This window comes from Rhamphochromis longiceps, linkage group LG6 (genome assembly GCF_057381845.1).
Source record: "Rhamphochromis longiceps isolate RC_006_pf linkage group LG6, R_longiceps_female_GT1.1, whole genome shotgun sequence".
NCBI classification, from domain to species: domain Eukaryota; kingdom Metazoa; phylum Chordata; class Actinopteri; order Cichliformes; family Cichlidae; genus Rhamphochromis; species Rhamphochromis longiceps.
This window is the reverse complement of record NC_140562.1, coordinates 29,035,511-29,050,563: the sequence shown is the minus strand read 5'-3', so window position 1 is coordinate 29,050,563 and position 15,053 is coordinate 29,035,511. Positions and strand designations below refer to the sequence as shown.

Here is a 15,053-nt window from a genome sequence, read left to right as displayed (position 1 = left end):
GTCTCCCTACAAGAGCTGGATACAGAATCACTCAGTGTATTATCACGTGAAATGCAACGACAACAACTACCAACTGCTGTGAAGTATTTAAAGATTGTATTAAGATACTTAGAACTGTACATTTTTCTTTGAAATTACTAATTTACAGAATTAAAGGCTGTTTTATTGTGACAATATTTATGTTGCTTTTTTGTTAAAATTAAAGACGCTTGTTTTAAGTAGCGCTGTGTTTTATTCTCAACTAAAAGCTACAATCTGAAGAAAACTGTGCAGAGTATGAAGTGTGTTCCAAATCTGCAATGGACCACTTCCATCGGTTTTTACTGAAAGTATACAGAATTAATAAGTTGTTTAGATTTGCGATGAAGCTGAAGATTTCACTGATGTCAGACTTCGATGAATAATTTGTTCTTCTTGTGTTGCCAACTCGAATAGTAGTTGCTGCATTCTGTTGATGCTTTTCATTCATTTTACCAATGGAGGGCAGTATTGGCATTACAGACTGCAACGCAATCCAGCAATGAACCCACCTTCGTTCTTGATGTATGGTACAGAATGCAGAACACACTTTAAAACATATTTAAACAACATCTTTATATATAAAAACAGTTACAAACAAGACAAATACAGACAGATGACTGAAGTTTGCATCTGTGTTACAAAAAAAGTCCCACAATGCATTTATGACTTCCAGGATGTATGTGAAGGCCCTCTAACGTGTCTTTAGAGTGTGTTGAGGCTCTTCAGCCTCCGCTCAGTGAAGAAGCGGTGTGCCTGGTGGGTTGCATTTTGGTCGTTACCTCCAGCTGATACACTGAAGTAGGACAACATTGACTTGTTGCTCTGCCTCTGCGCTGCCTTCTCGCCATCCTCTTCATCATCGTCCCTGAGAAAAGATTTACGAGGACAAAGATTGTTTTTTAAACTCAGTGCCAACTACTGGTCTCCTAAGGTCAAGCGATTAGCACAGAGATTAAGTGTAACCTGTGATCTTGCAAGTATTCTTATCTAACAGACACACTGAAAAACAAAGTATTTTGCAAATACACTATGAGAAATTGGTATCAGCCAGATCTGTGCTCACAAATAGCAGAAACAGTATAAGAGCAGAATCACAGAAGGACAGATGCTCCTTTAATTGAGGATTTCATAACCAAAGTAGGACTTTGATCAGAATAGAGTTTGAAGGCTCTTTACCAATGCACATTAACCGCTTTGCTGTCCATTAGGGTTTGGGCAGTGCTCCAGCTAAATCGAACAAACTGAGGGTAGCCAAATACTGGGTCGAGGTACTTCAGCAGCCACGCTTTCGTCTTGGGATCTGGAAACAAAGAAAAGAGTGGGACTCAGTGCTAGTTTTTCTACAAAACTTTTACATGCAAATAAAATTATTTTAGCATAACAGTCTTAAGTAGGCAGCATTAAATTCAACAAGTGAAATGTTATTTCAAACTGTTAATCCCAACAATGTCCGTCGCTAATGAAAACAGTGTCCCTTTGATGTAAATTGTAATGTGATATACTTCCGGTTACTTGTGTAACCCCGGTTCTCAGAATAGCATGAGTGAGATGTCTCACTATGGGATGGGCCTGACTTCATCATCAGATCTTAATCCACCGCTTAAATCATATGGTCGGGATATCTGGATCTGTCCTAAAGTGGTTCACCTTATTTCTTGTGGATAGAGCACTTTTAGTTTCAGTGGGAAACTTCTGGTCAGATATAGCTAAATTTTCACGTGGAGTCCCTCAAGGATCGGTTTTAAGCCCCTTGTTATTTTCATTATATATTCTTCCTTTAGGCCATATAATCAGCGGTTTCAAATTTTTTTCCTACCATCTGTATGCAGACGATATCCAATGATACATCTCCTTTAAACCTTGGGAATTAGACAAATTATCCCTCTAATGGGCTGTCTAAGGAAATTAATGGTTGGATGACAAACAATTTTTTGCAGTTGAACGCAGACAAGACTGAGCATTTAATTCTTGCCCCAGAGAGTATCAAGCCCCAAATTAGTCAAAGTCTGGGTTCTTTCTAATCCTTGATTAAAGCTACTGCTCCGAATCTTGGGATAATTTTTGATCACTCTCTGTCTTTTGACAGAGATCAGATCAAGTCTATGACCTGCTCCTGCTTTTTTTCATTTAACCATTTAAGACCTACCATAGAACCAAGTCCGCCAGAGCTTATATCATATTTTTACATGCTGTGGAGCCATTTTTGGGAGCATTTCAAGTTGCTATACATCAATACAACCATTATAGCCCAGATTTTAATAATATGTATTCATTAAGTGCATAGTAATTACATAAATTGCAAAAAAGTGCAATAAACTACAAAAAAATTGAAAATCGTTTTTGCTTTTTTAACATATATTTGTAGTTAGAGAAATTTAAGAGGCTTATCCCTCAAAACTGTAAATACAAAAAAGTTGCACAAAATAGTTTCCCACCACAGGAAATTTATTTTGAGTGTCTTCATAGTTTTATTTTTGAAATACACCAATTTTTATACACTGCAGGAAAAACGAAAATAAATATTATACTGCAAATTTGCAAAAAAGCAGCATATGCATCAAAATAAACTATTTCCAGCAGTGCAATATGAGTCCTAAGCATCCCAGAAACGACACAGAAAGTCATAAAGTCAAAGATAACTCTTAAAAAGACGAGTATAGGCCCTGAGGCCCTGATAGTAAAAAAGACTACATTTCCGCGAAAATGACGTCACTTCCGGTTTCGGGCAGGTAATGGCGGAAATGCAAAAGTTCGCGCTGACGTCTATTCCAACGTAGGAAGTGTTATGACCAGCTGATTGGATCGGTAAAGCGTGTTTCTGGAATATTATGTTTTTGTTCCTGCAAGCGCTTTTTATGCAGTTTTTGCAAAGCTTTATGTGGAAGGAAACCGTGACCTAGGACAAGCTGATGGCATAAGATGTAAGTACAACTCCTCCGGTTTCATATGCAAAAAAATTTTTGCGCTAGCTTACGTGGTTGCAGTGCTACCGGGATTTAAAAATAGTTACGCAAAACAGAGCGTGCCCGCTCCGATCGGCTGTAAAGGGTTAAGAAATATTGCTAAACTTAGGACTATTGTCTCCAAAGGTGAAATGGAGATGCTTGTCCATGCCTTCATCTCCTCCCGGTTAGACTATTGTAACCCACTCTTTTCCTGTCTGTCTAAGGCCTCCTTAAATCACTTTCAAAAATGCTGCAGCACAGTAATAAATTCTCCTATATCACTCCCATGTTAAAATCCTTGCACTAGCACTAACTAGGGCTGGGCCATATTATACCGTTCACGGTAATACCGGTATAATGTTAGGCAACGATAGGAAAATGAAATATCGCGATAGAATATGAGTAAAACGCGCATGCGCAGTACCTTTGTTTTCATACGCACATGGCCGATTGTTGAGTGAAACAGATGAACCAGAATTGGTTTGTAAAAATGGTGCAACTTCAGTGATGTGGAACTTATTTGGTGTTTGTCCGTCAGATACACGACAAAGCACATTTTTTTTGCAGAACATGCAAGCGGCCGTCGTTATTGTCGTATTTGTCGGACTAAGATGCTCTTAAATCTGGGAGTAATCTGGGTCCTAAACTCCGTACGCTTCAGGTCAAACGAACACCGCAGCATCACTGAGAGTTAAAAACTGTCTAAATTCTTTCATCTTTAATAAAACGATCAGCATTGCGGCTTTACCAGGTGTAACTATGAAGTTTAACTTCCAGGCATCCATGAAAACAAAAGTTATTACATTTAACGGAGTTAGAAGTTAGCAGGAAGCTAGCGGAAGTTAGCTCGCTAGTTACCTAAGCATGATATAGCATGTTCTGACTGAGAGATTTCTGAAAAAATTCAAACGTACAGCTCTGCTATCACTTCCAACATAAATGAAGACAGGAAACTAAACAGCAGTGACGTTTGTAGGGTTACTGTAGTTGGGCTAGCTGGTATATAATGATGTGCTACGTGATCGCTAGCGACACAGCTATGTTAGCATAATATAAACAGTGAAGCTGGAGGACGAACGCTAACACTTTTCCACTTATAAAAGTTAACGTGAAGGTTCCTCATAGTTAGAGACAAATGCAAGCGCATGGCAGGATGCTGTAAACGGACCAAACTTCAGTCAGGAGAACAACTGAGATAATCCATCCACAATACCAGGTTAGTCATTAATATACTGCAACAACATGGGAATAGAGCAGCTGCCAGAGAATTCAACATTAATGAATCAATGGTACAGAAGTGGAGGAAGCAAGAAGAATGAGTTTAATAAAGTTTGATTTATCTGACTGCTTTGTTTCGCTTAATGTGCCTTATAATCCCGTGCACCTTATGGTCCGAAAAATACGTACTTACGTTTAATAATACGTTTAATACGTTTAATACGTTTAATGTTACAAAGCACCTCTTTTTAACTTCAGTGGATATTATACATGGTTATGCTCAGGATATGTCAGCCCATTTCTACTGGAAATGCCTTTTGGTTAAACTTTCAGCAAGGAATTTGCATTTGCACTGTTACGTTTTTATAAAGCTTTAATGTACATAAAAACCAGCTTCTTGTTTAAGTGAAAATAAATGGAAGGTTGTCTTTTTGCGCTAGTAATGTTGTGGAGTTGTATTTTGTCTCGCATCAACTATATCGTCAGATATATCGTTATCGCAAATTTTCAAATATATATCGTGATAAATATTTTTGGCCATATCGCCCTGCTCTAGCACTAACTATGTGATATGCTTTTATACTTCCTTAATATTGTTATATTGTTTTGTTCAGTATGCTTTTATATTCCCATGTGAAGCACTTTGCAATAGCTTCTTGTCTTAAAAAAGTGCTATATAAATACATTTTACTTACTACTTAACTTCAGCTCCCAGGATGAAGTTGAGAGTGCTGCCTCTCTCTCTCTCTCTCAGAGAGAGAGAAGGAGCGGTGTCTCGCCCACCCTGCGTGTCCTAAACACTTGTGTTATGGGGACATCTAGTTGCAGAATATGGTTGTAACACCTAGATAACACTAGCACGCGTAGGGTGTCAAGCTTCTTACAGCATCGGCTATAGCAGTGTTTCCCAACCACTGTGCTGCAGCACATAGGTGTGCCGTGGAAGAATATCTGGTTCGACCTGATTAGTACTCTAAGCAACCGGCATGAGTAACGGGCAGAACAATTACATTGTCTTCCACTAGAGGGCAGTACAACTACATGCTTTGATTAAATGAGTTGCTAACTGCCAGGGAAACAGAAGACAACGAAAAAATTACATAATACCGGTAGTCATGCTTTGAGACAATGCAGTGTGTAACAGCAATCGATAAACATTTGAAAAGAAAAAGTAGTCAATTTAACCTGGGTCCTGTTCAGAGCCAGATGAAGGCCCTAACATGCAAAAAAGGTAAACTGGGGACAAACGAGCCCATTCCGCTATACCTGATGCACGGGGAAAAATGATCAATATGTCTTATGTGACATTTTTGTTTGGTGGTGTGCCATGTGATTTTTATAATATGAAATATGTACTGTGGCTCCAAAAGGTTGGGAAATCCTGGGTTATAGCATGGTTACTGAGGTGGGCAGCAGTGCCCTCTTGAGGCAGCAGTGCCATAGTGTTGTTTATTGACTTTTTGAGCGCTCTAGACAAACCCCAGTGCCACGGATTGGTACCAGTCCGTGAGTCGTTTGGTACCGGGCTGCGAGAGTTGAGGCTCGGGTGTAGAATTTATGGTTTACAGGATTTTTAAAACCGTTAACTCGTTTTCCCTGGGTTTTTTCCCGTGTTGTAGTCGAGTGTCTTATTTTGTTATTTTGAAAGAAATATTTACGCATCACCACAGCGACCAGAGAACATTAAGGGGCAGAGAGGAGGATTTTATTCTTAATGTTGATGACGCATTTAAGGAGGACGCTGCTAATAAAGTTACACAATTACACAGTGAATTTGCGTTAATTATTATATTTACAAAATACCACCGTTTTTGCCTTAGTTGTATCATTTTATTTTGCTGTATTTATCCGCGATACGGTCCGTGAAAATATTGTCTGACATTAGACCAGTCCGTGGCGCAAAAAAGGTTGGGGACCACTGCTCTAGACTGTGCCCTCGGCAGTGAGTCTGGACACGGCGGGGGGACATGTTGAGTGTGCCTGTGGGACTTAGAAGTAGCAACAAGCAACATACTCCGCAGACTTGGTGTGCACTTTTACTCTAGATTTTGTCGCCACAGCTAGCCTAAGCAGGTTGAGATATGCTCCAAAGCGAGAAGAGGTGTTTAAATACAAGTTACATAATACTGTAAGCTCTTTAACAAATTTCCCACGCGTGGGACTAATAAAGGTTATCTTATCTTATTTAAGGGTGGGTGGTTCTGTCCAAAGTGGTAGTGGCAATCACCAGCCAATCAGGATTTGTGGAATGAGATAAAAACTTCTGATGAATGAGCTTCTGGGGGAGACGCATCCCATAGTGAAACAGTGAATACAACCATGTATCTTTTCATAAAAAGTGTCAGCATTAAATATATTGTATAATATATAAAGCTGATGCAGAAATTAATTGTAAAAAACAAACAAAAAAAAACAAACAAAAAAAAAAAAACCAAAACATTTTCCAAAGAAATGTTTGGGGTTTTTTTTGTTTTTTTTTAAATGGCACAAAGGCAGTGATATGTAATAATGTAATAAGTCATATTTTTTCCATTGAGGTTAAAGTAATTCTACACTGTTTATGTGCCATGTTTAAGTTCAAATTTTCACTGTGTGGCCCACCCCAGCTTTAACAGCTACACTAAGGTATATTAAGTGCATTTAATTTAAAGTTAACTAGTTAACTAGGTTAATATGACTTATCATTTATGGTCAGTGTAAAATGTTTGTACCCACACTCACAGCAACATTTCAGAAGTTTGCTCTACTTTATTGTTCCACAGCACTAACTTTACATACTTTTACTTAAGCAAAACAAACTTTTAGTTTAAAATAAAACATGTTATTGCGGATGGATAATAACATATGTGCATGGTTTCCTACCATTAGGGTACCCTGAGCCATAGTCTGTATCCACCTCTCCCAAGTCCTCTGTAAAGTTCCAGCCTTTCACGACACGATCCCTAGCAACCTGCAAACCAAAAAATAGCACCAGAAAACTCTTTAAGAGCTGAAAATATGAAATATAAAATATGAATATTCTTTAGTAACAGCAACGGTAGGTCAATAATCGCAAAAGGGAAATTGCTCCTTTTGGTCTGCTGTCTACTGCAGTAAACCAGAAACCATTAAGTGGAGAAAAAAAACATCTCAATGTAAAATGCTGAATATTTGAAGAACCAAAACTCTGTTTTCTACACTAAATAATCGCATAAGATATATCACTAAAAAAATACCATAAAAAGTGTGTAATCCTTACATGAATAAGGACATAATTTTGTATTATTGTTCAAATGCTTCTCTTTAGCCTGATAGTAAAGTTGTGCAAAATCCAATGCACAACTGTTTTGCATTTACTACAGCTTGTAAAAACTACTTGTTTCAATACTTCAATGAAATCTCTGAAGGTAGCTTTACACCCTAGAGATAATAAAGTACCAACCAACTCTAATAGCCAAGGAATTTAAAAACAGAAAAGACTTAAATCCAGCTGAGGACTGATCACTAACCTTTGCACAGATACTGGCTGCACTCACAACTGGAAACAGGGAGTCAGCTTTTGGCCTCACAGTCACTTGAATACCCGGAAACCGCTGAGAGAGTTTATGCTCATACTTGTCCGCTGGGCCAACTGTGTCCACATAAATCTGCACAACACAGAGATAGTAAAAGTTAAGACAGAGGCAAATAATACACAATGAAAAAGTCAGGTTGGATCACTCGGAGCTACAACTTAAAACAGTTAAACAAAAAGGATAATTACTACTTCAAATATAATAAAGCTGCGATAAGACAGCGATTTATTATATTTTGGTTTTTATTTGACGATACAGTAGATCAGACCTGGGATGTACGGTTCTAGACCACCTGTAGCGGAGGTCATTGGTGGACTGTTCTGCACTAATATGCCCACTAACATGAGGGGGAAAAAAGAAGCATTGAGGAATGTGTCTATCTCAAGGCAAACAGTAACAAGACAGATAGAATTTGCAGGAAGTATGGAGTTTCCATTGAAAAACAAAGCAGACAACTCTGTTTTCTGATTGAACTTTGTCTCCTTGGCTCCATAATAGCTATAAAGTCTGCAACACATTTTTCGACGTTGGAAAACAAAAAGGTTTGAGGTCAGTGAAAGTTAGGAAACTGCAAGCTTGGATAGGCTGTAATGGAATAAATTGCAGGTGTAATGGCAGGTATTATAACAAAACAAAAAGTCTGACTTTTGAAGCAGATGCAAGATAAAGTGTCTGAATGGTGACAGAGGCTACCACACAGCTGCATGTGGCTCATTCATGGGCAAGAGTTTGGGACCTGAGAGCAGAAATATAAAATTGTTTTTTAAGAAGAAAGGCAAGCACATCCAGAGCTCTAAGGTCCATAAGGCATAATGCATCTCAGGTATTAAACCCAACTTGAATTTACTTGTTCAAGCCCAAAAAAGATTCTCTCATTGAAAAAGAAAAAAAGAACTTAAAAACTGCAGATAAAGTAATTAAAACTATAACCAAAACAGCAAAAGTGCTTTGTTTAAAATGAAAAGTCTTTGAAATTTTGCAAAAACATGTAACTTTTCTTCTTTAATTTTTGGAAATGTTGATTAAATAGTGATAAAATAATGGTGTTTTTACTAGCTCTATTTCACATTTTCATTGCTTAATTGTAGCATCTTCTCTTACCAGAAACTGTTTATACAGACATCAAGAGAGTTTAAAGAGATTAATACTGAGCACAGTTAAACCCACCTTATTAGTGTGGCTCTCCACAATGCCCCTGCCCTTTAACTGCCCACCCACACAAAAGTGCCCCCTTAGGCTCAAAGGACAGTTTCAAAGCAGATTTAGCTTTTAGGAACATAGAGGAAATATGACCTATACAGGACATTGCGGACCCTATTAAAAGAATAATGTGCACATATTTAAACATTTCATGTAAACTGTTTACCTACCTCTTTAAGCTGTACTCCACTGTCCAAAGCATACTGTACAAGGTCTATTGCTGTATCGTGTGAAAGGGCGTTGAGGTTGTATTTTGTCCTTGAAGGAAAAATACACATTATGTTAGTCTGCATGAATGATGGTAACAAACCTCCAAGTGCATGGCGCTGTATGCGCAAATTACCTCCGTAACATGCAGGTAGAGATGGTGTTTGGCGACAGAATCTGCAGAGCCCACCCAACATAACTCTTAGCTTCATCCAGTTTTTCAAAAAGATTCTCTCTTTCTGCCTCTGTCAGGGTTTTTGAATCTAAAAGAAAAGCAAATAATCACTGAAGACACAATGACAAATTGTATCTTCAAATGTGGAAAGGAAAACACTGGGGGGCTTTTCATGCTCATTTATTTTCTGGTGACATTTTTAGTTACTGAAACAAAGTAAATAATGATTAGCAAGCTTCATACTTTTTAGGGCTGGGCGATATGGCCTAAAATCCATATTGCGGTATAATTTGAAGCACGTGCGGTAACGATATATATCACGATATATTCTTTTCTTCTGTATAACGTATTTTCCACATTATAAGGCACACTTAAAATCCTTTAATTTTCTCAAAAATCAAGAGTGTGCCTTATGTATAAATTCTGGTTGTGCTTACTGACCTCGAACCGACTTTGGCGTGCAGAAATCTGTTAAAAATGTTTTAGTACAACTTTGGTAAGCCGCACAGCTTGATGGATTGTCAGAGCATTACGGCTGCCGTAGTGAGGAGCTTTGCGGAGTAATTTGGGTCCAAAACTCCGTCCACTTCAGGTCCCAAAGTCAAACGAACGCTAGGAGTTAAAAACGGTCTAAATTCTTTCATCTTTAATTAAATCATCAGTGTTGCTGCTTTATCGGGTGTAACAATTAAGTTTTACATTCATGAAAACAGAATTTATTAAATTTAACGGAGTTAGAAGTTAACAGGAAGTTAACTCGCTAGTTTCCACCTAAACATGACATACCATGTTCTTACTGAGAGATTTTTGAAACTAATTAAAACATACAGCTCTGCTACCACTTCCAACATAAATGAAGACAGGAAACTAAACAGCAGTGGCGTTTGCAGGGTTACTGAAGTTGGACTACCTGGTATATAATGTTGTGCTATGTGACTGCTAGCGACACAGCTATGTTAGCATAACATTAGCTAGGGCTGCTCAATTAATCGAATTTTAATCACGATTACAATCTGGGCTTTCAACGATCATTAAAAATGACTGAGCCAATTATTAGCCCCTCCCTCGTGCTTTACTCTCGCGCTGCTCCGTGTGGCAAATCGAGCGCACCTCTCTGCATTTCGAACATGCATCACAACAATTAAGAGGACCCAAGGGAAGCTCGGAAAGCTCGGAAAGCTAAGCAGAAGTTATTTGGAGAGGAGAGTGACTGCCGTTGGTTGAAAAGAGAGGTAAAAAAAAAAAAAACAACTTCAGTGGTGTGGAAACATTATGGGTTTGCGGAGTCAGACGTGGATCAAGTAGACATAGTGTGTAAACTTTGCTACGGTGTCATAGCTGCACCACAGAGCAACACTGCAAAGTTCACTAAACATAGATGTTTACATTTTTCATTTATTTTTTATATTGCAAACATTTGCACTGTTATCAGTATTTGCACACTATTTTATATTATTTTTTAAAGTCATTATTCAACACATTGTTATTGTTAACCCTTTAAATCCCTGTAGAACCAGAACCGTGTAAGCTAGCGCAATAGTTTGTTTTGTATATGAAACCGGAGGAGTTGTACTTACATCTTATGCCATCAGCTTGTCCTCGGTCACGGTTTCTTTCCACATACAGCTTTGCAAAAATTGCATAAAAAGCCTTGCAGGAATAAAAACATAATATTCCAGAAACACGCTTTGCCAATCCGATCAGCTGTTCGTAACACTTCCCACAATGAAAAAGACGTCAACGCGAACTATCGCATGTCCGCCATTTCCTGTCCGAAACCGGAAGTGACGTCATTTTTACGGAAAATTTAGTTTTTTTACTTGTAGGCCTTAAAAGCCTATACTGGTGTTTTTATAAGTCATGTTTGACTTTTCTGAATAGTTGCTGGGATGCTTAGAACTCAAATTGCACTGCTGGAAATAGTTTATTTTGATGCAACTGCTGTTTTCTTTGCAAATTTGCATCATAGGATTGTTTTTTGTTTTTCCTGCAGTATATAAAAATTGCTGTATCTCCAAAATAAAACTATGAAGACACTCAAAATAAATTTCCTGTGGTGGGAAACTATCTTTTGCAACTTTTTTGTATTTAAAGTTTTGAGGGATAAGCCTCTTAAATTTCCCCAAGTAGAAATATATGTAAAAAAAACAAAAACGATTTTCAATTTTTTTGTAGTTTATTGCACTTTTTTGTAATTAAAGTAGTTAATATGGACTTAATGCATACATATTATTAAAATATGGGCTATAACAGTTGTATTGATGTATAGCAACTTGAAATGCTCCCAAAAATGGCACTGCAGCATGTAAAAAAATAATAATATAAGCTCTGGCCGACTTGGTTCTATGGTAGGTCTTAAAGGGTTAAATAAATATCGTCAAATAATCGAGATTTCAATTTCAGTGAAAATAATCGTGATTATCATTTTTGCCATAATCGAGCAGCCCTAACATTAGCACAGTGAAGCTGGAGGATGAACACCAACTTTTTCCACTCAATAAAAGTTAACGTGAGGGATTCTGGTGGTCAGGGACAAATGCAATCGCATAGCAGGATGCTATACACGGAGCAAACTTCAGTCAGGAGAACAACTGAGATTATTAATCCACAATACGAGGTTAGTTATTAATATACTGCAACAATATGGGAATAGAGCAGCTGCGAGAGAATTCAACATTAATGAATCAATGTTACGGAAATGGAGGAAGCGCAGTTTTTGGCTTTCCCCATATTTCAAAAGTGCTTCATCTCTTTGCTATGACTGTCGCCCGCCATAATTTGCAGATGATAATGGTTTTAGCCGCTGCGATGCTTTCGACCAAAACAGGGGCAGCTTGATGACATCATCAACATGCGCTATCGCGGTAGAGCAGTATAGTCAAAATCTCTATCGTTGGCCAAATTTATATCATTTCTATCATATATCGTTTATATCGCCCACCCCTACTACTTTTCTTTCTTTTTTTGTTTAATTGTACAGGAGGACAGCAGTGACAATGAGTTTAAAGCATTATATTCAGAAAGACTGCTGCATTTTTCTCCGTTTAAATACAGCAATACAAGCAAACTGGTTTACCTGCTACTTTCAAGTCCTTCAGCTCCTCCTTTCTGGAAAGTGGACAGAAACATATCCCATACACCATCGGCCCTGCATCACAAGTAACATCAAAACTGTTAGATTTCTCTACTAAATGTACATACTAATTCACCCAAAACTCAAATGGCAAATAACAGGAAGACAACAAACATCAATATCAGCTCATAGCTACATGGTTGGCTCCTATCAACAAATAACATGGCATTTACCAAAGATTAAGTAACTATCTTGTGTCAAATATTTCCACTGCCTTAATGTTTAAGGACAGTGAGATGATCAGAAAATCTGTTGGTTTTTAACCATTAAAATGTTCTCGTTTTTCTAGCAAAGAAGGGATATTAGAAACAAAAGCATTGGACAAACTGTTCTTTAACACTGGTATTAGACCAGAATTTCACATTCTGTGTATCCAGACCAGTAAACAAAATGATTAAATTTTAAAATAAGTTGTAGGATAAAATTTCTAAACATTTTATGAAGGTTTTTAATTAATGTTCAATTAAAGGCAAAAATTTGCCAAATTTGGCAAACATTTAATTTAGTTAAGTGCAATTTTAACACTATGTTTCAACATAACTTTACATACCTTGCACTCTGTGTTTCAAATATAGAAGAACCTCGAGTGGTTAGCTTAGAGTAAGTAAAAGTCACGTACCCAGCACAGGCCCCCTGCCAGCCTCATCAATGCCAAGACAGCAATCCTCCGTTTTGCAGACTTCAGGGATCTCAGAAACCAGCCGGCAGCTGACGGAGTTGTCATCTTCAAAGGGGCTGAGGTCCATGACTGATGGCTGAAAGAACATGCAACATTAAATTACATTTAAAGTTGACTTTTGTCTCAGTGAGCCACAAAGTAAGGCGTGTATTTATTATTTTACTTACTTTAAACTTCTGTAAGAGATGCCCCTGATAAATACCCTCCAAACTTTAATTAAAAAGACTAAAACCAAATAATTAAATAAATATAAGGATCAAACCCACTACAAAAATAACTGAAGCCTAACTGAAGAGAAAACAAATACTGAAAACTAAAGGAAAAAAATTAATCAGAAAATGTAAAACTTTTTTAAATTAATTTTTTTGAACTCAGAAAAACTGCAACAACACACTTAATACATTTTGCTGAAGAAGCGGCATCATTTAATGCCCTGTTTAGCATCTAAATCAGGTGTGTCAGGGCACACAGTGGGGTGTTAATGTTTCGACAGCATTGACTGACCATACATTTGTGCAAACTTAAATAAAGTGTGCAAAAAAACAAAAACAAAAAAACACGCTTTAGGATCAGGTTAAAAGTTGCAGTGTGTAAAATATCACTGCTAGAAAGACTGCAGTAAACTGAATTTTGTTTTCTTACTCCTCCCTTTTCAAGTCGATATCCTAACTATGGTGGCTGTTGAAGGACAAACAAGTTTTAGTCAGCCAAGAGAAACCAAAAACATTAAATTTAGACTGTAACCCACAAGGGCTGCAGCTGGCTGGCAGGTTTCTACTACTGTTTAAAAAAAATAAAAAATAAAGAGAAAAAGATTTCCACACACTATATTTATGAATATTTTAATATCAATATTTAGCAACAAATCAGGAAAAAACAAAGAAACTGATATGTAAGGTGGGTAAGAAAAACAATGAAATACACAACATTGTTTTTCTTACCTACCTTACAGGAGGAGAAAAAAAGCTCTACCCAGACTGAGCTCCTGACAGGAGAGCAAATGATGATGTGTGAATCTGTGGGTGTGTGTCGGGAGCTTAAAGGGACTTTATGAAGGGAGATGTAAGATCCCACTGTGCGATGGTACTCTAAAAGTCAAATGACAGCAATGTGAGATCCAGCTCTGACTCATTAAGTTATACACATTCAGACACAATGAAACACACACAGACCTACAATCGGACATGGAATAACCACACACAGTTATTCCGTTGTTGGATTACATGATTGTATGACAATTACCTTAAAGAAATTGCTCCTACATTTATTGCATACACAGAGAAAATCGCCACATTTCGGATCCTTACAACTTTAGAGAACGGATATTTTATACGAGGATTTTATCAACGGAAAAGGTGCATTTCAGAAGAAATATGAAATGCTCTGTTATTATCCGTGTGGCTGCTGTGAGCTTAAACGTTAGCTAAATGCTACGCGCCACTCAAACGGACAGTTTTAACCAGCTCGCCCTGGAGATTTGTGCTTAAGTCATTAGTTTAGGCTGCTGGGAGAAAATGCCAAAGTAGCACACATCGTCATAAACGCAAGCAAAGTTTATGCTGACCTGCTCAGATGATGAAAACACCCCAAACTTCACCTGACGAGTACTTCTGTGTGCACCGTGCAGCAGATTTGGCGCCCCTGGATTGACGTCATCATCGGTTCTTCTTCTCTTGTGTTTGATGGCAGTTCTAATTCTCTAGAGTTGTATTACTGCCACCCCCAGTTTTTTAGTCAATGATTTCAGTCTTTTCTTCCCCCGTACCGATTCCCTTTAGAGGGCCGCAAGTTCCAAAATTAGTTAAATAAATACATTATTAAATAATCAAATAAAAGTTTAATTAATTAATTAAATAATATTAAATTATAAATTATAAATAAGTAATGTATCAAATGTTTTAAATGAATTGGACAGCTATTT

General features: G+C 37.5%; 1 protein-coding gene across 1 annotated transcript; it reads right to left on the bottom strand.

The window, feature by feature from the left end:
* Nucleotides 1-575: 575 nt before the first annotated feature.
* On the bottom strand, nt 576-14,794 carry rnaseh2a (ribonuclease H2, subunit A). Its single transcript, XM_085410110.1, has 9 exons — nt 14,697-14,794; nt 13,073-13,208; nt 12,397-12,468; nt 9,282-9,408; nt 9,109-9,196; nt 7,673-7,810; nt 7,047-7,134; nt 1,198-1,321; nt 576-886 (listed from the first exon to the last, which is right to left on the bottom strand). The coding sequence occupies exons 2-9, from the start codon at nt 13,197-13,199 to the stop codon at nt 724-726; spliced, it is 927 nt and encodes a 308-aa protein (XP_085266236.1). The 5' UTR covers nt 13,200-13,208; nt 14,697-14,794; the 3' UTR covers nt 576-723.
* Nucleotides 14,795-15,053: the final 259 nt, after the last annotated feature.